The sequence below is a fragment of the Taurulus bubalis genome, assembly GCF_910589615.1.
Source record: "Taurulus bubalis genome assembly, chromosome: 5".
In the NCBI taxonomy this organism is placed as follows: domain Eukaryota; kingdom Metazoa; phylum Chordata; class Actinopteri; order Perciformes; family Cottidae; genus Taurulus; species Taurulus bubalis.
The window spans coordinates 9,830,762-9,856,773 of NC_136593.1; the positions used below are offsets into that span (position 1 = coordinate 9,830,762).

Genomic DNA, 26,012 nt, shown 5'->3' on the forward strand with positions numbered 1-26,012 from the left:
TGTAGAGGATTGAATATTCTCAGCCTAAGAATGAACCAAACACTAATACAACCGATTCTTCTTGTTTAAGCATAAATAATTTGGTTTATGTAGAAACAAGCAATGTTTTGCAACTGGATTTCCCTCTTCTTCAAAAAGAGTTAAAGCTAAAATAAAAAAAACAAAAAACAAATTAATACCCATCCCATTGCACCCAGAAACGCCACCTTCTGAAAATGTATGCAGAGGTAACTGACAGAAAGCAAAAGGAAACCTGGGGGACAGCTCACAAGGGAGATAGATATAAGTGTACAGTACATATATATAAAATATAAAATCTGAAATATATTTTATATATATTAAATCGCGTTAGGGTTCAGTCTCTTTTACTACACAGCATTAAGGTGGTGTGTCTTATTATCTTTTTTTTTTTTCATCATAATTCCCCCCCCAAAATCCTAGTATATAAACCAGAGGCGAGTCAAAGCAAAACAAATAAATCAAGGGACAAACAAATGTGTGTGTGGGGGGGAACTAAGCAGACAGACGTACTTAAAGCCACAGACGAAAGGCCTCCGCCCGATCCGATACCCCTCCCCCACGCCTCCAGCGGAGGGGTGAGTCAGCACGGACGAGGTGGGACCGACCCGTCCAGCTGTACAGCGCAGTGAAACATAACTTACATATTAGCTCATTTTTTTTTACACGTACAGTCGTGATCAAGGCACAGGGATCTTCTACAAGTTATTTTTTTTCTTCTTCAATAAAGTTGTACAAAATAATACATTTTACAGTCTGTACAAGAATAATAGTCCAGCAGTAAAATAAAGACAGACGTACTTAAAGCCAGGAGGTGGACAGGAAGTGGGACTGGGAGAGGTGAGAGAGTTAGACGAAAGGTGAGGGGGAGGACGTCGTGTGGAAAGAGAGGGGGTGGGGGACTGAGGAGGGCTGGAACGTGAGTGTGTGTGTGTGTGTTCCAGGTAAAAATGCATCCAGTTGTGATAACTCATTTCTTTTCCTTCATGCTTTCATTTTTGTGTTGTGTTTTCCTCATTAAATAAAACCTTATTTTCCATATGTTGAGTAGTTGTCAAATAGCAGCAGGGACAGGGGCGGCAAGGGTGTGTGTGTGTGTGTGTATATATATATATATATATATATATATATATATATATATATATATATATATGTATATGTATGTGTGTGTGTGGGTAGGGGGGTGCACAGAGGCAGATCACACACACAACATGGGGTAAAAACTAACAAAAACCTTAAAGTTGATTTGTGTTATTACAGAAGAAATATATATATATATATATATATATATATATATATATATATATATATATATATATATATATATATATATATATATATATGTGTTTAGCTTGAATTTTTTGCACTGCATGAAGTTCACTGGTATGCATGAATTTATGCATTGTATGGTATTTTTTATTTATTTTTTCATTCCAGAAATTGCTGTCCCTCCTCAATTGGTTTCTTGAAGAGCAGGTCATGTGAGCCGCGTGGTCTTATGATCGAGTCACGCTTACATCCACCGGCAGCCGTTAGTCCATTAGTCCGTCTGTTCGGGCAATAAAAAGGCTCACAGCTCTCCTCGGTATCAGTTTGCCACCCTCCATGTCCATTGTTCGCTTCTTCTCCGCCCACTCCTAAGACGTCAGTCTTCAGCGCACAGTGAATAAACTCCTCTCTCAGAATACATGATTTAATTCAGCCTCTAACAACTGTTCCAAGCAGGAGGACTTAGTTTTAAACAGGGTCCGTGTGTGTGTGTATGTGTGTGTGTGTGATATGAGACATTAAAACCGATCTAAGCGCTCTGAATGGCTGTAGTGTGTGTGTGAATATATCTGAGCGAGAGACAGAGAGCTGAAAGGAGGGATAGTCTGCACTGAGGGATTCCAGTCTTGACCCTCTTTCCTGGCTCAAAATGTAGCCGAGTACAGCAGTCAGTCCTGGCTGATGGTTGATGAAAACATTGGTGTATCGTTAACTGTGTTTCCTTGAAAAAAGAAAAAGAAAAAAAAAGTCTTTCCACTGTTCTGATTTTCTGAACCGGGAGAAGTAGAGTTGTAACAGGATGGCGGGGAGGGCTCGGCTGTTTGGTGAAGTTGGATGAAGTGTGTGTGTGTGTGTGTGTGTGTGTGTGGGGGGGAGTGATAAGTAGGTTGGTAGGTCGATAAGTAAGCCGGACGCCGCTGCCCATCACAAGAGCTCGTACTGCCGTAGGTGCATCCTCTGTATGATGTCGCGACAGTCACTGAAGACGCGGCGGATGTTTTCTGTGTCCACCGCGCAGGTGAAGTGGGGGTAACAGTAATGCCGCCCGTCCCCGCTGGCTGTACTGATCCTCTGAAGAAGACACAAAAGTACAGCGAGGTTAGTGTTAGGCACGTCCGAGGAGAACCGAAGAACTGTTTGTATAAAACTGATATCTTTTTTACATTGGACTTTCTGTCCAACTGCCGTTGTTGCTGCTTCGGTCAAAATAACATTCAGTTCATGAATCTGAGTTATACAGTTTTATCAATCAGTGATATAGTAGATGGAAATTTACTTAAAAATGAAACACATTATGAAGTAAAATATGGATAAAATGACTCCGTTGTGGATGGAAGACGGTATATATGAATAATGGAAAACATATTGATAAAGAGATTAAATTAGATTTCTTGGAAACAACACGTTTCATATAGTTTTGGAAACGATGCAGACAGTAGACCTAACATCTTCTCTTCCATTGTCAACTCTGATTTAAAAAAATGTTTGTCTTCCAACTCATCTTACCTGAAAAGTAAGGAGAAAATCCTTTTTTGAAAAAGTCAAACAGAGGAATAGAATAGAGTAGAACCGCATCCACGTAAATCATGTTAAAACGAGGATGAAACGAATACAACTCAACAGCAAACTGTCAGATTTGGTCTTTACCTTATGTTACCTACACTGTTCTGTGAACCAAACTGGTAAAATGATAAAGATAATATGAAACATAAATGATGAAAATGGTCAAACTGGAGCTTTGTACATACCAGAAACTCATCCCGAATGAAGTATTTTGCCCTCGTGACTCGGGGATCCTCACCTGGCTCTGGTATTGCTGTTGAAGAGGAAGAAATCTGGTCACAATAAAGTAATTTTTGCACTATGTCATTAAAACACATTGTTCTTCCTGCTCAACAGGAGCTACAACTGGTAAAGCTAGCAAGGATGGTGATTACTTCATGAAACCGCATCTGTTTTTGTAGAGCAGTCAGCTATTATATTATACTTATTGGAACTATGCGTTGTTTAATACTGAGCGTATTTTTAACTAGATTGTTGTATTCTGACGCAACGTGGCACATTTGAATGTGTCAGTTATAAGCACAGAAAAATGTGTGTTATTTATTATATCCGCGTCAACCTCTCACCATCATCAGGTGTAGTGTAGCGTGCAAACTCCGGGAAATAGTCCTCAATTTTGGATTTCCCTGCCAACACCTTCTCAGCAAGCAGGTCCTGTTTGTTCAGGAAGAGGATTACCGAAATGGTCCGTAGCCACCTGAGGAGGGAAATGAAGACACAGTTCAGTGCCAGATTTCTTTGGACTTTTGTTTGGGACCCAACAAACATGACAGGTCCGTTGCTGGAGAGTCCCCACTATTACAGTGGCATTGTGTTTCAATAGGCTCTGGCTGAAGGACAAGAGCTCCCGCCATAAACATGCTCCATATGCTCCAATGGGCAGGAACTGCCATGAGAAGATCTCAGTTGTAGAGAAAAAGAATGGATCCAGTTTCAAGACAACAAGGTATTAAATACTCTTTACTATGTTACAAAAACACAACATATAATTAAAATGGTTTAAAAAGAGGAATAGAGGAAAAAGATGATATAAAAAAGGCACGGTATGGCCAAAAACACATGTCCCATGACACTTCTAACACCAATAAGAGGCGTTTCAGTTTTAATATAAAAATGCATTTCTTTATTAGTGTCTGAAAGCAGAAACTGCACTGACATTTTTTTGAGATGCAGTAAACAGTATAACTTACTACTTTTGTACAGGTTGACTAATAAATACTGTCCTGGTACTACATTACCAGAACAATATCTTAACGGTGGCAGTGTGTATGAAGACTTCAGCGTTGCTCATCACCTGCTGTGTGGGAGTGCCACATGCTCGTCTTCATATTGACATCAGAAAATCCACTAACCACCAAAAGTGTGTAAAAAACTAGCATCAACTACCCCATAAAAAACAAACTGTCTGTCAAAAGTAATTATTTCTCCATCACAGTATTAGTTTCTACGATTCGCACCTGTTGTTCCAAATGTTCTTGAAAAGGTTGAGGGCTTCCTGTAGTCTGTTGGTCTGATTGTCTTCTCTGATCACCATGTTGTAGCTGCTACTCGCCACCACAAAGATGATGGCTGTCACATCTGTGTCACACACACCAAAACATCAAAGGCTACGATTAACACACAACAGGACGAGTTCAACTACCCGACACTCCTGATTAGCTTCAGATTTAGAAACACACAAAGACATGAATCTGGTAAAACTAGACACAAATAAAAAAAATTAAAAAAAGAACGAGTCATTGATTACCTTTAAGTAATTTATAAATAGTTTCACCACTACAATAAAGCAGTTCAAGCTGCAAAAATCCTACCGTTAAAACACTGGATCCATTTTCGACGTTCATCCCTCTGACCTCCAACATCGAACATACTGTGAGACAGAGGAAGTTTAAAGTTTAGTTTGCATTGTAAAGAAAGTGAAACGGGAATCACATGACAGCGATGTATTATTCTCAATCAAATAAAAGTTTTTTAAAAAGTGGGGAATAAACAATTCACAAGGTTTATTATTCAATCACACATCTCCTTTTATAGCCAATACTTTCCCACCCGACAATGACATAAATTAACTTGGCAGTAACTCACTGGAAATTGACTTTGTCTATTTGAAATCGTGTCTCAAAGATCCCAGAAGTCAGTACTCTGCACCTCAACAGGTCCTGAAGAACAGACACAGAACAGCGTTAGATATTTCATGATAAATACAGGAAAGGATACAGGCAGAGGATATGTAGAGGAGAGATGTCAGGAACATGGGCATAAGATTGTCCAAAGAGGGGATAACAAGGTATTTCGGACGAGACTTGTACTCTATTACTTGTACGTACTCTTTTAAATTATAGCAATTATTCCTGCTAGCAATGCCCGCCCCTCGTATTATCACAGATGTGCGACTGTTTGTCAGTCGTGACACAAGAGGACGTTGAAGTCTTGTTTAACTTCTCGCCATAAAGTAAACTACTTAGTGTCTGTTATATGAGTAGTGAGTGAGTGAGGTAGTGATTTAGGACACAGACATTAAGACATTTTCTGATTATTGATACTTGTCCCAGTGTGACCGTGAACCAACATGATCAATATTCGGAAAATGAAACTGAAGCAGCTAAATAGAGTTCAGCCATCATTAATTGTACTACATCTGTGCTCTTCGTGCTGTGCCATGTCAAATAAATGTCTTATGTGGAAAACTTTTTCTTGATAAATTAATGAAACAATAATTTATGGTTGACGTTTAATTTTCTGTAAATCAAGTACATTATTAATTGACTGACTTTTTTAGCACTACAGAGCACAGATGCAGGCAGAGAGTGCTTTAATATGACACTGCAAGGGTTTGTGTGTCTCACCTGATCAGTGGGTGTGTAGTCGTTCTGCCTGACCACATCGATCCGGTCTAGGAAGCTGCAAAAGGGACAGAAAAACACAGCCGGTTAGATCTCCGCTGTTGGGCACATAATAATATAATAAAACATATCAATATTTCCACTGGCCGAATGCAACTTTGTAATACATTTATCACTTGTGGATACAACCACAAAGGGTATTTGTTTTAAATCCTACCATACAGACTAACTTATTATGCTGTGTTAATGTACATAGTGAGAACAGTATAGCCTTCCCAACACACACACACACACACCGGAACATCCCAGTGCATTAGTGCGAGCAAAAGAAAGATGGAGGACGGCAGTCCATGAGCGGCCACCAGGGGGCATTTTTTTTAATTCACTGTGAGATCAGTCTGAGTCACCAGCAGCCGTTTGCTCTGTCAGACCAGAGGAGCCTAGTCAATGGAGCTGCTGTAGTAATACTTGCACAGGAGGAGAGGTGTGTGTGTGTGTGTGTGTGTGTGTGTGTGTGTGTGTGTGTGTGTGTGTGTGTGTGTGTGTGTGTGTGTGTGTGTGTGTGTGTGTGTGTGTGTGTGTGTGTGTGTGTGTGTGTGTGTGTGTGTGTGTGTGTGTGTGTGTGTGTGTGTGTGTGTGTGTGTGTGTGTGTGTGTGTGTGTGTGTGTGTGTGTGCGCGCGCATGGCCGTGGGCGGGAATGCAGGCCTACGGTGGCATCAGATTCGCAGAGCGCCTACCCAAATGAATGTTAATTGTTCCGATGAACTGCCCTACATAACTGCTGCTTTTCAAAGTGAGTGAGCTGCCCTGATGCTTTCACCATGACTGTATCAGGGTCACCTGCTGGAGGTGTCTGCGGCTACAAGTCAGCACTCAAAACAAGCCAAAAGAAAGATACTTTCACACGAGCATCTGTCAAGGAAATTCAACAACATTCCTTTCATGTATCCCACGCTGAGGAAGAAGCGTCTGTGTTAATACAACTGACTAAACATCCCTCCTCATGGACAAAATGTGAGAAGTGAGACAGAGTTTTAAATGTCCTTGTTGTCCTGACAGAACGCTCAGATGTACAGAAGAAACGTGATGCAGGAAGATGGAAAGAGGAGTGGGCTGAGCTGAGGCTGCACTGAGCGGTATTTGGTGATTATCTTTGAGCTTAAGCGGCAACACTCATACGTTTCCCACAAGCCTGCATCGATCAGACACGAGCACTGCTGCTTTCCCCACAACAATCCTCTGAAGGGTGAAGCAACACGTCAGCAGGGAAAGAATCCTCTACAGAAGCACCCACAAGGCATTCATGAATAGTCTTATAGACCTAATATCATCCGGTTGCATTTAAGTCGCTAGAATTGTTCGATCATTGATTGCCTCCCGTTTACATTTTTTTTTTTTTTACGTTTACAGAGAAAAGCACCGGCAAAGACCCTGAATTAAGTTTGCTTGCAGTGCCCAACTTTTTCCATTTGAACCCAAAACTACAATACAATTAGATAACACATTTGCAAAATACAGCATTAAGACATATAGCATTAATCATAAAAAATGTATTATTGTTATATGTAAACTACCTGCCTGCCTACATTTTCAGTAGTACCATGATCAAAAGAGTGCTATCTCGAGTCAGTTTGGAGAGAAACAAGAACATAATCTCCAGTAGACAGTCAAGTGAAAATATATTTGACACTTATTTATTTACTTGCTTTACAGAGTTAACAATTCCCTTCTCTGATTGGTAAATTTAAGAAGCACTTGTTAAACAACCAGAGCAAACAACAACCAGAGCAAACAAACTCTCTTTGGGTTGCAACACAATTAAAATAATAGGAAAGCAGAAAGCAACATCGTACTTTTGCAAAACACTATTTTTTCAATTGCCTTTAATATTTGCTTGTGAATTTCTAGATATCAAACATATTCAGGCCTCAAAAAACATATAAAAAGGGTCAAGCACTCTTTGGTTCACAACAGGTAGATATTATGCAAACAGTAGCAATGGAGCTGCATGCAATACACTGCTTTATTTTTAAAGAAAGGTTTCCTGCAATGTCTTACAGCAGAGGTGTGTCACCTCAGTTGAAATACAGACCACCCGTATCAATATCAGAAAAAAAATGAATGTTGCGACAATGTGCACAGAAAAGGACACAGGACAGGAATGTTTACATGGTCAGCTGAAGACTAAGCTGACAACGAGACACGATGCGTCAGGGCAGCGCTTAATTTCCTGTAAGCCTGCTAAAGTAGACAAAAGTACGACTCTCCCACCCCGTTTGATTCTTGCACGGCCGTCTGCTGTGATTGATCGTCTGCCCAGACGCTTGCTCGTAGCTGCCTCTCAGGACCAAAAGGTATGCAACCCCCTCTGAGATAACTAGGAATGTGGCAGGCCGGGGTGAAATGTGACAGGAGGGCTGCAGGTAACACTGAGAGGAACAGGGGGCCGGGTCTGCGGAAGCTACAGCGCTGGACGAAGGAAAACATAAAAAGACACCGAGTCAGGAAGAAGAAAGCGTCAGTATGAGACTGAAAGAGAAACAGAAGAGGACAAACAGTTTGGGGAAACAAAGAGACGCCCACGTGCATATTTCTGCACAAATGCACACCGACAGATATTCATATAAAAACACACACAGAGGCAATTAAGCAGCCGAGCAGTCTGGTACCATCGGCTCTCTGCAGAGGCCGAGTGGCTCAGCTGTTCCCACACCGCAGAGTCCTCGGTGGACCACTCTTCAGCCTCTTCCTGCCCTCCCGGATGCACCCCAGACCCCGCAAACTTCATCCAGCTCCCAAACAGATAAATAACCTGAATATAGCGAAATCTTAAAAGCTTTAATGATGACTTAACATGGCTGCCATCGACATCTGCAGAGGCCAAACTCCTGTTTATCTACAGCTCTGGTCTGAGGTGGCGACACGCCCAGGGCAAACACACTGCTCAATTTTTAGCAGTTCTCCCCTATTAATAGGAGCAGCGCCAATAATAACCATGCCTAGTAAGTTGAACTAAATAATAGTGGCTGCCCCAGTAACAGAGAGGTCTGCGGTGTAACCTGCCAGGGTTATTCTGGGGTGGCAGACAGGCCGAGTTAAACTCTGGATATACACACACAGGACTCTTGTCTGGTGAGTGAAAATAACTCCAGTATTTACAAGAAAAGATAATGTATATTCTTATCTTTTTCGCGTGCTTTTCACTTTATACAGACACTGTTTTTTGCAGGTTCAACAATTGTGTTGGGTTTAATGTAGGGCAAACCAAAATGAACACATTATCTATGTACTTATATCTGTATTATTTTATTTTTATGTTTTATTTCTTTAGATGATCCGGGACACTTTAATTAAATAAAACACCAGTTTAGATTAGATGTTTTAAATAAACGTAATTCACAATTCTGACATATCATTTTCAAAATTTAAGAGGCAACAAAATGTACTTTTTATTAATTTAATATCTAAAGCTTCTTCCTTAAATAGACAGTTCTCAAATGATTTCTCGTACTCCCACAAGCAACATGTTTAAACTATACAGCCTTCGGACACTCAAAATCCAAATGGCTTTGACATTGATAATGTTTTTCCTCAACAATCGACACTCAATCAAAACAGAGATTCTTTTCATGCAGGAAGGATTTCAGAGGCATCAACAGCAGCGTACAACAAAGCTGATAACCCTCCATCCCATAATGCATGAATTCATCTTGTTAAAGTGGCAGTATTAAAACAAAGGATAACCCAGATGATGAGCTAGTATACATCTTTGGCTCTACACAGGATTAGGCTACTCTGAGCCGCACAACAGCGCTGACTCGTCTGGCCTCCACGCACACAGCTGCACTGGAAATGGGCTGAATTATTAGCTTAATGAATAAGATAACATGAAAGGTACTGATTTCGTAATTTAATATTCACCTCATGTGAATATATCAAGAGTTTTTTTGACAGCGTTTGTTATGATACATACAAAGAACATCTGGGAACATTTGCCCTGCATCTGAGAAACTCGGTTGTTTGGCTGGCACGCATGCACACGCACACGCACGCACACGCACACACACCTAACAAGTGCCTCTTTACACAGCTGCCAAATTCCACGTGTCTCCCAGATTTTAAAAAGTTCAACGAGCAACTTATTTTCATATTCAATTCATGTCCATTGAAAAAAGAAGAAGCTAAAATCATCTCAAATTAAGGCTTGTTCATTAGCGAAGAAAGCAAATGTAATACTTCTCTCAAACTGAAAATAAAATTGTCTAAAAAGCTGAGCATAAAAAGTGCAATTATTAAACGTAACAAACATAAAACTTAGCAACAGGTAGGAGGGTTAAAAAAAAAATAGCAACAGAAAATACAGACTCTCTTTAGATATATCTGTGATGAGTCACAAATAAACAACTACATTGTTTAATAATGTGACTAATAATTATGTAAAAGTATACTTAATATGGAGTTCAAATATGGGCACATAATACATACATTTCATATAACCCGTGTTAAGACATTAAGTGCCAAAACAGAAAAAATGTACTTAAACTAAATCTTTCTCATTAAGAAGTTCATCAAACTTTTCGTTATCATGAAGTATTCAAGCTAAATTGCACAGCTTGGAAATTCAAAGCAAATATTCGTTTTAAGCTGTGCAAACACTTCAATAACATTTTACACTGAAATCAGACTCTTCACAATAGAAACCTGAAGCTTCACAAGTCTCTGAAACACCAATTCATATAAATCAGAAAATGGTCTCGGCGCTTCATCAAAAAAGGGGGGAAAGATCTCGCACGGCCCACCGAGCAGAGCGATGCCTTCTGGGGCTTTTCTGTTTCTTTGTACGTTAACGCTTCACATGGCGAGCCGACCAAACCAAAGGCTTCACCAGCCGATCCCTAATCAAACACACATCCAGTAAGAGAGAAAGAGAGAGAGAGAGGAGGCTGTGTCTGACATTAGAGCGCTGCTCCAAAAATAGCTCCCTGGCGCCCTGGCCTCCAGCTTGGTTGTCATGGCGACAGAACCACAGGCGCTATAAATAGACAATCGGCTCCAAATCTTGTGCGACTGGAGTGAGGCCAGAAAGAGGGAGACAGAGAGAGACAGACAGACGGGGAAAGAGGAGAAGAAGAAGGAAATAAAGAATGACGGGTAGAAGAGAGAGAAGGGAAAGAAAGACTGATAGAAGAGGGGGAGAGAACAAAGACAAACAGAGAGAGAAATGCAGAGAATGAAGTGGGTTAGAGAGAGAGAAAGAGAGAGAAGGTAGAAGTGCAAGAAAAACAAGGAACAAAGAACAAACAAAAAAAACAAAGAACAAAAATGACTAATTAAAGAAGTTAACAAAAGGAAGGGAAAAAAACAAATTAAAAGTGAGAAATATACTTAGTGAAAGAAAAGTCAGAAAGAAAGACGAACATATGAAAAAGAAACAAAAAGAGACGGAAAGAAAGAAAGAACCCAACAAACAGATCAGAAAACAAACAAAAAGAAACAAGTTAGGAAACGAGAAGGGAAGAATATATCTAAAGAAGGAAAAAAGACAAATTAAAAAAAATATTACTTTACTAAGACAAATGTTGGAAAGAAAGGACAACTGAATAAAACGGAGAGATACAAAGAGACAGACAGACTGATATTATGAAACTAAATATTCAACAACAACAAAAAAAAAAAAACACACACGCACAAGAGCAAAGAAAAAGAGAAAAAGAACAGAAAAGCTATACTGGCATACTGGGAACATTGGCCTGTTAAACAGCAGCTGAACAAGGAGAGCGGCAACCTCACTGAATACATTCAGGAGAAGACGTCTCGCTCACCTTTAACACTTCAGAAGCGAACCAGACTCACATGACAGCACGTTTAACATCTGCTGCTTTAAACACATCTAAACATACTCAGAATCACACCACACTAAATATAGAAACTACAACCCCCCCGACAAAAACAAAAAATAATCTGTTTTTCTTGGCCCATCTCTAATACTCTTCCCCCCCCCCCACTCCATACATCCTTGCGATGAGTCAGAGACTCAATCCAAGCCATTTTCTGTCTCTGCAGAAACACAACTACACTTCACACACACACACAAAGAGGGAGAGAGAGAGAGAGAGAGAGAGAGAGCAAGAGCGAGTGAGAGAGAGAATAGGAGGAAGAAGAAAGTGGGGAGAAAGAAGAGGGACGAGGCCGGAGAAGTGAATCAGGGGGACGTCGGCACATGGCGGTATATTATCGCTGGGATAAGATTGTAGAGAATTGATGGATAATTGCTGGTATCCCAGCCAGCGACACAAACAGACACAGTTATTGAACATATGGGAACGTTCAGTCACGTTCCTCTCCTACAAGATACACAATTCTCAAACTTCTATAAACACCTGGTTAGTGGCATTTCTGCCTCCTTTATGCATTAATCTACTAATTCTGATAAAGTTGGTTTAAAAGTCTTAAATCTTCAGAGAAAAGCCACAGCTCATTTCCTAATGTTGAGTTAGTTCCCAACCAAAAACTAATGGTTATTTGTATTGTCAAATAACCATTGACTAAAATGACACAAAATAGAGCAGATTATACATTGTTTCCAGAGCCCATGTTGAGGTCTTTAAAGCGACAATTCACCCCAAAACAAATAAACTACATATCTTTCCTCTACCTGTATTCTCAAACGACTGAGCAATGGGGCAAACGTATGTTTTTGCATCACTACTTGTTGATCATACAATAGCGATGCACCAATAAAGATGCTCATATCGGTCAGAGTCAGACTAAAACCGCTGGATCGCTATCGGTGACAATTAACTAACTTCCATCCACTAACTTGCTGCTCTCGTTACCAATAAACCTGCTCTGTTTCAACATTGTTGGGATGAAAAACGACCGTTGTCCCGTTCGGGAGATGCAGTGACTTAAACCAAGTAAGAGTAGAAGAGCTGAGTCAGGAAAGCAACTAACCAACCAACCAACCAACTTACCAACTACCTAATGAAAGTGTTCGCTTACAAAATGAGGTCAGCCATGTTTAAGTCAGGCCTGATATTGCCTCACACATGACAGAATGATCCCAGTCAAACGGCTAATTGAATAAACACAATCGGATCATAACTCTGTATCGGCCGAAACTCCCAAAACTTTTTTTTGCCGTGTCAAATCTTTCTTTCTTAAAAGTTTTCTAGAGCACAATATTCTACAGAGATCAAAATCTCTTTATTTTGCTCGAGAAGTGCACCAGATTGATACAGTTAACTTTAATACAGTATGTACATAATCTTCTCACGGGGAATCATGACCCCGACTACCCGAGACCGTTCAAGGTCCGTCCACCACCGTCTCACACAACCCAGTGGGAAACACTGTAATATAGAGTGCAATATAAACGGATCTTCATAGTGAAAGAGCAGCTTCACCGGTCATGATTGAAGACTCTACATTGCGAGAAATGGCACTAACATGTGTTCATGAACTGAAAAAGTTCCCTTCCACACCTCCACATGTCTGCCACTAATTATGCACCCCCACTTTAAACAATCACTTGGCGCCCGTGGAGCTGTTTATCAATCTAGATTGTTTACATCTCGCTCCGTGGAGTGGATTCACACCTCCCTCTGTATGAAGGTATATTTGTGTCCTTATTATGCAAACAAAAAAAGAGCAAATTTCACGTTTGTGAGTAAACATATATTAATTGAGAACAAATTATTTGTTAGTTTTGTTTGTGAAACTAGAATTTTTGGCTGTAAATCAAAAACCTATGCCCCCAATAAAAAAGTGCTCCCACTACGTCCAAACGCAACTGGTAGGTTTTCTTTTTTTTTTTTTATATATATTTTTTGAGAGCATTTTTTTTGCAGCCAACAATTCTAGTTTCAGAAGCAAAACTAACAAATAATGTATTCTCAGTTTATACATTTTTACTTACAAACGAGAAAATTGCTCTCAAATCTTTTTTTCTCAAAAGTGATAAGGTTGTCAATAGCTCCTATGAAACTGTTCACCACCAAGTCTGTGGATTATCTGAAGTAACTGGGTCATGATTTCTGAGAAGAGACATTGAGTTTTTTTCCCAAATGTATTTTTGGTGCTTTGAACACCACAAGCACCGAGTTCCATTTTATTCGAGAGAAGACAGACATCTTTATATTTCCAACAGTCAGCTACTCGCACCAGAACAATATAGATTGATTAATAGCACTTATTTTTTAGCACTGTTTTATTTACTTGATTTATGTATTTGGGGTTTGGGTCCAAACAAAACAAACACAGCAAATTATCCTATTTGAGAAGCTGGAACCAATGAATGTTTGGCAATTTTGCTTCATACATTTCTTCATGATTAATCATCAGTACAGTTGGGCAATAGAGTTTAGTGATACTGTATACCTTGAGGCACTATACATTTTGTTATAAAATTACTGAATATAGCCTTAAGTCTTAATAAATCCAAGTAAGGCTGACCAGTTATCTACTAGAAGGCCATTAAATATGCTAATGAGGCCACCAAATCATGACAAGAAGTTCTTCTTCATATTATCAAATGAGAAAAATTCTCTGGCACCTTGAATATCAAACGGATGCGCTGCATATCAAACAAATACTTTGTCTTTATATTGTCAAGAGCATCTCACAGGCAAACAGGATGATCTGCACACATGAATGTACAGAGAATGTGGAGCAACAGCTAGCAGCTGGTTAGCATAGCTCACAAATTAACACATCATATCCCGTTTGTCTCATTCTTTAATTAACAAAACAAGGGTTAGTTTTGTATTTTATGGAAGGTTATGTGCCAGACTAGATTTTGGTCGGATGCTGTGACTTCCTGAAGCCCTCCGCTGGTTGCCTGGCAACCTCAGGGTGACAACAAGAGTCCAGGAAGTTGGAACTAGCAGTACGACTTTCAGAAATGAAGAGATTTACGATCAGAGGGAATATTTATATGATCTCAGGATGGACGAAGCAGCAGAAACCTGACAAACAGGCCTCATCTCCTGAGGCAAAACAAACTGCCTCCGTCCTGTTCGGGGACATTGTTTGGAATTTATCTGCAAAATGACTACAGCTGAACGTCCACATGTAATCAAGGATGACAACATCCTTGCAAACAAACTTTGTGACCATATAAAGTGTCAGGAAGCGTTGATTAAAAAACATCAAAAACACATCATATAGGAGGAGCATGACAGAGCAAAAACACAGCCACCTTCAGCGACTTTCTTCTCATCGGACAGAGACAGCTAAGCATCACTGCCCGTCAACTTCTTTTTCCTTTTTATTTTTTATCATGAATCAGATGATATCATTTGTGTTGTTTTGTTGTTGTTTTTGTAAAGCGGGGGTGTACAGGTTGGTCCTGACTTTTCCCACACTGATCCAAGGTTGACATTTTGATTTAATGCAAACAACCTTCATCAATAATGCTGAAGTTGTCCCTCTCCAAACACACTCGCTCATTCTTTCTCCTTCTGCCGCCTGCCAGGGTTAAAAATAGCTCTCCCCTCTCTCTTTCTCTGCTTCTCCGTTTACATAAGCACACAGAGGGGGGAGGGGAGCACTTCCGGTCTGGCCACCCAGCCCAGCATCTGATCCATAACACTGGGGCTGCTGGGAGAGGAGAGGAGACGGAGAGGAGGAGGAGAAGGAGAGGAGGAGAAGGAGAGATCCTGCAATGCAGGGAAGCCCTCTTTCTATTTCAATCTGTATCTATAATTGTTTTTCTTTTCAATCGTTCTGTCCTTCGCTCTCTCTCCACAATCACATTTCAAAAGGAAGGTAGGAGGGTTTTGTGTGGATCATTTACCTGAGAGCCTCTAGTGACACCAAAAAACAACATGCAGTACCGCACACTTAAGCGACTGAACACATGTCATGCATGCAGCTTAATTAAGTGACGAGGACACAGGTAAAGGACAAGTACCTGGATGTCTGTCTGAGTGTTTCCATTTACTCCTACTTAATAACTCTGGCACATTTGTATTCAAATTGTATTCCACTACATTTATTTAATAGCTATCGCTAATAGTTTGTTTTAAAGATGTAACATAAAACACGTATAATACGAATAAATAACACGCCTCGGCCTTTGTGACAAATCATTTTGAAACACAAAACACCGAAATTGACAAGAGTCAGTATAGCTAGGACCAAATCGCTGTCACCGACCAAAGACAGACACACCAGCAGGTCAGTGTCTTTAGTTGTTTGGCAGAACTGCTGACTCGACGTTACTGCAACCTAATAGAAACATTATTTAATTACCGTCACATTACAGTGCATTGTCATTGCTCAACACATAGCAGAACAATCTGCAATCAAGACCTGATGTAGGTGCAAGATGAATGCCTTGAATGTCATAGTCGCCCGTCCAATGACGTGTTTGTGCGTTACAACGAACGTGGACACTGCAGCTTATTCTCCATGCTGTAACGCACTGGAACAGACCCACACGAGTAGGTAGCGCAGCATTCCTTGTCACCTCATGAAGCTCGACACTTTGCCCTCACAGTAAGCACATGCCGAAATGACCAAACAACCCCACAGTGGGATTAGATGTGTGTGTGAGCTGAAGAGTCACAGAGAGAAAAAGGAAGTCCGTTTTAGAGTCGGCCTGCGCTTAGAAATATATGCATGTTTAATTGTATGTGTGAAGGTGGAAAAAAGGAACGGGGCCTTACTACTGTGCGCAGTCGATGAGTTGATATTCGTTGGACCTTTCCCAGCAGGCCCGCACACCCTCTTCCTGCCAGAGGCTCTTTGCATGGTCATAAAACTCCTGGAAAGAAAGAAAGAAGGGTCTGGATCAACAACATACCATAACTAGAAATAACTGCGAGTCGGATTCTCGTTTTAAGATCCCTTGAATACAGACATGATATTAAAAAAAAAAAGCTGATATGTGTGTATCAGTAAAAACAAGAAATCCTATTTAGCAATTCTTACTATTCATATTTTGTTTCTCCGTCGTTTTTACAGAGAAGAGATGAGAAAAGAAGAAGAGCTGTTTCAGAGTCGACCCCCTGTTCCGGACCTCAGACATTACAGAAACTAATAAAACACTTGGCACAATGTCACGTAAATTGCTTGAAAAAAAAAGAAAAATGCTTTTTTGCTTATTTACACAATGTTTGCGAATTAACTAAGCAACTCGCCTACAGCCCCGAGCGAGAAGAATTAAAATCTTCTTGTGGGTTTAATCGTCGATCAACCTAAACTTAAATCAGCAACTATTTTGAGAAATAGATAATCTTCTGTCTTTTTTTTTTCCAAGAAAAAAGCCAAACATTTCCTGCTTAAATGTCAATATTTGGGACTTTTATTTGTCTTACAGGACAGTAAATGGAATATTTTTGTCTTTTGTACTTTTGGTATAATAAAAACATATCTGAATGTGTGACCTTGAGCTGTTGGAGCTCATAACAGGCATTTGCCTTTCTGATATTTCATGGAGAAAAATCTGTATAAAGAAAACAATAAAGCAGATAATTTGATGAGGAAAATAATTGTTAGTTGCAACCTTAAAGAGGATAAAAGAAAAGAGGGGAGAAATCATTCATTGTTCATAGTCAGACCTAAACTACACTGACTTCACACATTGGTAGATGCTAATGTAGGAACAAGTTGGTCTCTTTGGACGACATCCATGTTGCTGGCTTGAGGCCGTATTTCCCGTCGAAGTCTTGGTGGGTGAAAACGTTGAAGGACAGATGGAAGGAGGCAGTGATACTCGCTGGCTTAGTTTGTAATAAAAGGCCGGCTTGGAGAGGAGCAGCAGATGAGCGAGGCAGGAAGCAGAACAGTTTAGCGAGTTCATGGAGAAACGGAGAGAGCTTTGTACGGAGACAAGGCTCGGCTGTCACTACACAGGGGCCTATCTCTTCACTGCGATCTGCAGCGGGTCACTTACGACGCGGCCAAGCACAAATACGCCTTTATGAGCCATAGAGTCACACTGTATGGCCTTAAAAGACATGTGATGTCACTGAGAGCAGGCAGGTTTTGCAGTGGCCGACATGTTACTGCCGAATACGTTTTGGGAAAAAATAGATGTGATGGCTGAGGTCGATAAGACGAGATCCGTTTCAAACCAGCAGTGTTGTTTTCTCACCACAATACAAAACTGTCAAACATGAGCAAGTACTGATTCATTTTCATCTCAAAGGTAATTTGGGCTAAAATGTACAAGAGGTAAACAGAGTTAAATTGCAGACAGATTGCTTTGCATAAAAGTTAAGTTTAACTGTTAGAAACAAAATAAAAATCGTATTTGTGTTCCCTTTGTTGTCCTTTGCTCTTTTTTCAGTCAGATTCTAGTTAAAACTAGTAAGTAACAGACTCAAATAAATTATCCTGGAAAAAAAAAAACGGGCTAAAGTGCTTTTAATGAGCAACAACATGCTTTGTTGGTTGCAAATTGAAGATTTTTAAGAACAGAGGGTGCTGTATTTTGTGAAAACTGTAAAAACCTGAAATGTAAATTTGTGATTTTTAAGTATTTACAGTAAATAAAATTGAATAACTTGACTGTACTAAGAGCAAGGACGCTCCGGAGTTATGGGCATTGCAGCAATCGGTCGTGGCAAATAACCTCGGTACCATTTCTTTATTAAGGCGTGATCCATTTCATTATTTAAAATTGTTTAGGACATTTATTTTTTATGAATAATAGTTAAAAGGATCACTGATTACAAACGAGGCTCAAAATCAAATCAAGAAGTTGGAGATTTAATCCAGGCCGTGTGCTTATTTCCCCTCCCGCTCTTCCTCCTCTGCTGAAGGCAGAGTCAACCAGTCCAACTGGTTTCCAGTAGGCCCTCAGGCCAGGTGAGTTGGAGCGGGCTGAGAAGGAGGGTAGAGGAGATGGAGGAGAGGCTGAGCCTATTAAATAGTTTTCTATGTAATCTCTTTCCTGAACAACCACATATTCACTTCAACGGGCTGAAAGCCGAACCTTTTGCTTCGGGGAACTGACGCTTCCTGAAACGTCACCTTAGGAAACAGGCTATCAACGTGCCGAGTTCAACATTTAAAATAACAGCTGTAACGTTGCTTTAACCCCCCACATGAAAACCTCCGTATCAGATCGAAGCATGAGTGCTTGTTTTTCCCTTTTCAGTTGAAGTCTAGTGATGTGAAATAGACTCACATAATACATTTACCACGAAGTAACAGAGACAATGACAGGAGTCTTCCTTTTGCTTACACACAAATACACTCACTGCTGCTAGAAACAACGGCCAGTTTGAACACTGAGGCTCTCGTGCCGGAAAAAACAGTGAGGACACGGCGTTCTTCTGCTTTTGTATGCAATTGTTCCATATTAGAAGACAGATCAAATGCAATTTAACAAATAGCTATTTAATTACTAGTTGCATAGCTTCAAAGTTGGATTAATAATTGTACGTAGTTTGACAACTTCCCAACTGTTTTTTAAATGTTTGTTCCACTGATAACTTAAAGCTACAGATCACTCTTGAAATTTGGGAAAAATCTGCAAATGCACTTCCTTTGTACCATCATATAAAATTAAATAATCTAGATGTACTTTGCATGTTACACACATTTCCCAGTAAATAAGACAAGGTATTTGTTTTAAAACATTTAAACTTGTTTAGATTTTAAAATTAGTTTGATATATTTGGATTTGGACTACTAGTTATGTAATTTTATTTAAATACTGAAATATAGCAAAAACATTAAACTAAACATACATTTCCACTATCAATTTATCCCAATTTCCAAATGCAGAATATGACATTTACAAAAAGTCTTGTTTTGTTTGACCAGCAGTCAAAAACTCAAAAATATAAACATTGGTATAAAACCAAGAAAAGCAACAAAGCTTCATATTTTTTTGAGAATTCTGCTTGAAAATTACTTAAATGGTAATAATCAATCACCTGCTATCAATCAACTAATCAACTATTTGACAGATTGTTTCAGCTCAATCAAACCATTTCATCAAAATTGGTTTATCCATTTTTGACAGACTGTAGCTCGGGGGGGAATCCCTCTGAGCCTCTGTGTTTCTGGAGGACAGGTCCCTCTACACACATTGAGGGTTATTACACACAATTAGTGTTAATAAGCTGTGCGGATCTCTCAGGTGAGAAGCTCATTCAATTGACAGCCTCCCAAGCGGAAGCACACCTGCTAATTGCTGAATCACTGCGCGAACACACCAGGTGGACCTTTAAAGATGTATAACGGCTGCCATGTGAGGTTCCATACATAATTGTTTCCAAATACTGCCTCTGGCAATGAGATGCTTTGATATTTTGATATTGCTTTGATGATACAACATCGACCTCCAGATGACGTTAGAAGGAGGTTATTAGTACAAATACAATTTTTAAACATAGTGCAGAAATCACAGAGTCAATAGATCTCGAGGAGGTAAAGTGCAACTTACCGAAGGAAACTCAAAATCCTTCTGGATCACTTGGTTGAGGACATAGTCGATGCGGCATTGGTTTGCAGGACAGGCTATCTGGCATGGCGGTGTGAGCGTGTTCATGGCAGCCACAATTGTCTGGTTGGAGGGAACAAATTTCATAAAACATAAAGAGCTTAATTTCAATGTGCAACATGTTAATTTTTCAGGTTACGCTTTGCCAGAAGTTCATTACTCAATATTTTCAAAACAATTAGATATGCGGTTAAGTTTAAATAAAAAAAATCTACCATGACTTTGAGAACGCCAGGTTTTAATCTATTTAACACTTCCTTATCAAGCCTTAAAAAATAATTTAAATCTAGGAAAAGTGTTACAAATCATTGAAAATGGGTCAAAAGATCAATCTCTTACCTCTATGGCTTCTTTAATGTTGTTTTTAATATCGTGAATTTTCTGTTTTTTCTCCCTGTGAAGAACAAATAAGGGTTATTTTTTGTACACAAAAGCATCATTTACAGGGATACAGAATTATCACAGAGAGTCCGGAAGGTTAAACGATGAATATAATCCACCACTTAAATATTAATCAAAATAAAAATCCTAAACAAGCTGTAAAAATGATCAGCTGTAAACCCAAACATGGATAAAATACATGGCAAAACAAATATTTGTATTAAAAAAATAAAACGGCTTGATTATTCCAAAATAAGGTCAATAATGCGTTGTTTCTTATGTCGGCGTCCCAATAGGTTTTTGATTTTCTGTGTAACATAAACTTGTCTTTGTCAGCCTGGAGGTGAATTCTATCAGACATCAGTACTTTGGCTGCTCCAGTTGCACAGATGCTTTTATTCTGCTGACCAAGTGAAACTCCTGACTGTTGTGTACTTGCTGACACTAACAGCAGAACTAAGTAAGTAACTGAGTAACTTTTACTGCACATTTAAGGTGTTTTCCTGAATCCAATATTAACTAACCCACCATGATGCTGTAAAGACAAACACACACACAGCATGGCACTTAAGTTTATGCAATCTGAGGGCTTCGGCGATATCAGAAGTAAAGGTCTCACGTCACGCGTGTCTTTTCAGAAACCAGCCAAAAGGCAAGCTTCACAATTGAAAGTGAGATTTGGGACTAAAATCACCCAAATGAAACAACCTTAGAGCTGCTAACACAATCAGGTCCCTGCATGCTGGGATTTCTTCTGAATGATCCCCAGCTAAATATCCCAGTATACCAGAGCAACACCAAGCAGAGCTTAACCAATGCATATTACATTTAAATGCATTGTGCATTATATTTTGTCGATGTTACAGCAGCCTACATTACTCAGGTTGAGCAGAAGGATTTCAAATTAAAAGCATGGATGAATGTGTTGTCTATCTAATCGAAACTGAACCCTGGCGAAGGATTTTTTCGGAGACAACAAGCTTTCAGCCTGAGATGGTATTCATATTTCCTCAGGACAGTTCTCTGTTTGTTAGTGAGCAGTTTGAATTGTCTATTATTATCACTGGGTGATACCTCAATATCAATCTTGGTGGGATGACGTTTGGTGCTCTCAGAAGATATTTTAAAATTTAGAGGAACTATCAATAATCACAATGACCAAAAGGTTACAGATATTCACTCACTTCACTGACTCAACTTACACAAAAAGCCACTCCTACACTTAATTATTTATTCTCTTGACGTGAAAAACGTTAACGGCAGCACAGCTTTCATGTTGAAACGCTGTCAGTGGGACAGATGAGTCACAGGCTTGTGATTGGTTCAGCCAAAACAAAACAACCTTCCTTCCCAAACAGAAAAATAAAGATAGTGTGAAACTGAATAACAATTCAGTCCCATTATCAGGACAGACAATTGGATCACAGCTAATACCACCCTTAAAACCAAACCATTGCTTAATTTGAATAAAGCCACACTCCAGTCAGATATTATTCTTTGGGATTGTGACACATGACATTCATTAATACTCTGCTTTAGCCGTTATTACCGGATACAAGAGAGAAGTTCCGTAACATGGAAACAGACATTAAAAGTGAGTAGAATAAATTGATAATAAGATAAAGGAAATACTTGTTGAAGTGATAAAACTGCTGCAGTGTTAAGGTATAAACTGTTGTTGATTAATCAATAAGTAGACTGATAGAAAATTAAATGGCAACAATTTTGATGAATAATTGATTTAATCGCCAAAACCTCACTGATTCCAGCTTCTCAAATGTGAATATCTTTGGATTCTTTTCACTTTTTATGATCGTAAACTGAAAAAAAGATTTGGGATTTGGACTGCTGGTCGGATAAAACAAGACATCGGAGGATGTCACCTTGGGTTCTGTGCAACTTTTTGACATTGTAACCAAATGATTAATTGAGAAAATGATTAGCAGATTTATCAATAATGAAAATAATTATTACCTGTGGCCCGATTTACACTATATATATATATATATATATATATATATATAAAAATAAACAAGAGATGCTCTTAGATTACAAAAGGCCTTGATTCTCTGGTTTCTAGCAACTGGGATGAAGTTGTCTTTGTGTTTGTTTAGTTCTGAGCATTCTCAAAGTCAAAGGAACAAGTGATCCCACTTTAAATTTTCAATTACTTCACAAAATGGCAAAGAAACATCATTAATCTGAGTGTTTCCTCGGGGGAAGGAGACGTTTGAACTTGAAGAGTGGCTTCAGGGAGCTTGCCTCTGCTCTTCGTTCCTTTATTTCATTCAAATCCACGAATAAGAGACTACATTCCTCCACGAGGACCTCAACAAGATTATAAAACAGAAAAGAAACCACTGCTCCTCTCACCCTCATCCTTCCTGTGTTAATCCCTATCGTCTCCTCCTCTCCTCATCCACCTGATCCTCCCAGCACCTGGCGCTGACTGACCCCGCCCCGCGCTCGAGGGAGAAACCCAGCCAGGTGAAACCTTCCGGGCCCAAAGAGAGCCTCAATCCCCCCGGGACTGGTGACTGACAGCCGACTGAGGATTTGACTGTGGACACCAGAGCGTCTGTGTGGAGCAACTGTTCGGCATAACCCAAAAATAAGCACATGATGATGCTCCTATAACCCAAAACCCCTTTCTAGGAAACAAATGATCAAGAATAGAGAAATGTCACTATCGTTTCCATTGCGTCAATTTGGGACTTAGTTTTAGGAAATTCACAAGGCAGGGTGGCTTTGAAACACCCAGGGCAAAGTTTCCAGGAAAACCCCAAACAGATAAAGCATTCTTCTTGTGTCACGCAAACTTTTTATTTACTCCAAAACAAGACAAAAAAAACACCCAAAACATTTGACTTCAGACTGGATTCTTTTTTTAAACTATGACAAGAGTCTATCCCTCCATGCCAATACGAATGCAGGAAAAAGAAATATGCGTTTACCAGCCAGGTTATTAAGATCCTTTTGAGTTTTCTTTCCAATAATAAGTAAAATTATATGTCAATGCCACGTTACGAAATAAGAGGGAAAAGATTGAAAAGGAAAGTTACATTATAATTTTTAAGCTCCACAAATAATTAGATTTTTTTATACTTGGTTATTGTTAGTACTATGGTTAGTATTAGACCTGGCCGTATGAATTTGTTGTTAAGGATAAGTTAAGTGTTGAGGATATCATGAAGATTGGGATACAATATTGTTGAGGATGGGATCATTGTTGTAGTGTTATTTCCATCAATCCTCTGATTATTCTCTCGATTGATAAATTAATTATTTTGTCGATAAAAATCTCACAAAATAGTGGAAAAAAAAGCTTAACACAACTTTATAAAAAGTTCTGCGTTTGACAAACAATCCGAAACCCCAGAGACATTTAATATACGGTGATAAATAACCCAAACGAGTAATTGAATATCAAAACAGTTGGAGATACTTTTTTTTTACCCAATAATTTATAACAGTAGCCATGCTCTTTCTTGATGCTTTGTCCTGTTGTTTGTCAATCACCACCTTGTTGACAATAAAGTTCCAAACTAACCAACTCATTTCACAGTTCTAGCAGACTGAAGCGAACCTGCATGCCGCTAATATTACAAAAGGCCAGTCCTTGCATGTGATATATTGTAAAAGCACCAGTTGTCCTCCAAAAAACATCACAAAACCACAATATCAAGGTATTTGGTCAACAAATATGTTCATATCTGATCCTGTAAGTGTCACCCAATCACTCCTAAAGTTCAGTTTATCACCTATATTCTGAAAATAAAACCACCAGAACGGTCTGTGGTGGTTCAGTTATGAAATGTGTGATGAACAACAGAAATACAGAACAAAACAGGGAGGTAACCAACACTTACTCTGCGTTGAAGCCATTAACGTGCAGTATTCGCATCTGTTTGACTATCGTGCTTTTTCCAGATTCACCGGCGCCTGAAAGAAGACAGAAAAACCAGTGTTCATTAAGAGTTGAACAAAGCTCCTTTAAAAAAGGAAAATAGGATCCATGAAACTAGTGGGTGATGGTTCAAAGCTTGTCTCATTCAATACTGGATCTGTGAGGATTTAGGCATTTTGGTGCCTTAGTATACAAGTAGTTACTCTCCAGATTATGATTTTAAATAAGATTATAAATACAACACATTGCTAAAGATAAAACCAACTAGTCCCAAACCTTTATGGCGTTTAACCCCCACAAATAAACAGTGTGTCGTTGAGGCCCCTTGCTTCATAATGTCATAATGCAGATCAACCAAAAACAGATTTCTCCTCTAAACTGACTGTTGGAAGTCTTTTCAATTCATTTAGAAAGTAGCAAAGACAAGAGAAAAGTCCCCCAAAAAGTATTTAAAATAAAACTTTTTTCTTTCTTTTTTTCAGAAGTGAGATGTAATTGAGCCCTGATAAATACTTTTAAAGGATGAAGAAAATGTAATTATCCATGAATCTGGAATGATAAAACACATTAGAACGTCAGAAGCCAGGCCATGACATCTCCTTACCTGGACACAAGGAGCTAGGCCACAGGCCTGCAATGTAGAGCCTGAGTTTAAGTGTACAAATCTAGGATCGATTTCAGATCAGCATGACCAGGACAGTCTTTCGAGGGAAGCTAGTAATCCTAATAGTAATCCCAATTTGCTCTCCGCACTACGAGAGGCTTGGCAGGATACTAGCCTTGGGGTTCAGACTGTATCATGACATAGAGGCCTGGATGATAATGCCAGAAATAGCCCCATCAAATTATAAATAGTAAGATTATTTTTTTCAATGACCGATTCGAAAATACATTTCCAGAGTAGCTGGTGTGAAGACAATTACGCAAAGGTGAGCTCGATATCTGAAACATGGCATCAAACATGGAGCCTATAGGCCAACTGACTCAAGGTGAATACACACACACACACACACACACACACACTTTGCCAAACGCCTGTTGGTGTGGCCTCCCAGCCTCTGCATGCTGCCTTCACACAAATGCTGTCCTTCTGTCTGTAATCACGCTCCCTAATGACTCGTGAATGCAGCAGACAGGCCTGCTTTTCAACTGTCCTGTGTCAAGACACTGTCAAACCTGGTGGTGTAGTGACATCCTGACATTGATATTGATATATATTGATCCCTTACTGTTATAGCCTGTTTGTTCTTTTCTTAACATAGGTACAATCTGATACAGTAGCTATTACATTTGTATCCACAGGTTTAAAAAGAAAAGAAAAAAGCACTGGTAATTTATTGGCAGGGTGCAACTATTCAGCACAAAATGGGCCCTAATCACTCACACACGCACACGCACACGCACACACACAGAATTGTACAGAAACCTACCTAATAGTAGTAGCCGGTGAGTCGCACGGTAAATCTGTTTGTCCTTTTGGAGCTGCTTCTCTATCTTTTTGTTGGCTTCCCTCTGTGCCTTCTCCTCATTTCGTTGGTCTTCAGTCTTACTATTGCCAAGACAGCCCAT

At 39.5% G+C, this 26,012-nt stretch overlaps 1 protein-coding gene across 1 annotated transcript; it reads right to left on the minus strand.

Moving 5' to 3' along the window:
* Positions 1-1,437: 1,437 nt before the first annotated feature.
* On the minus strand, positions 1,438-26,012 carry LOC306736885 (guanine nucleotide-binding protein G(s) subunit alpha-like; the record flags this gene model as incomplete). The annotated part of the gene is made up of 12 exons (XM_079218570.1): positions 1,438-2,358; positions 3,036-3,103; positions 3,417-3,547; positions 4,308-4,428; positions 4,662-4,720; positions 4,936-5,009; positions 5,697-5,751; positions 16,365-16,462; positions 20,099-20,218; positions 20,495-20,549; positions 24,406-24,478; positions 25,874-26,012. The coding sequence occupies 12 exons, from the start codon at positions 26,010-26,012 to the stop codon at positions 2,212-2,214; spliced, it is 1,140 nt and encodes a 379-aa protein (XP_079074696.1). The 3' UTR covers positions 1,438-2,211.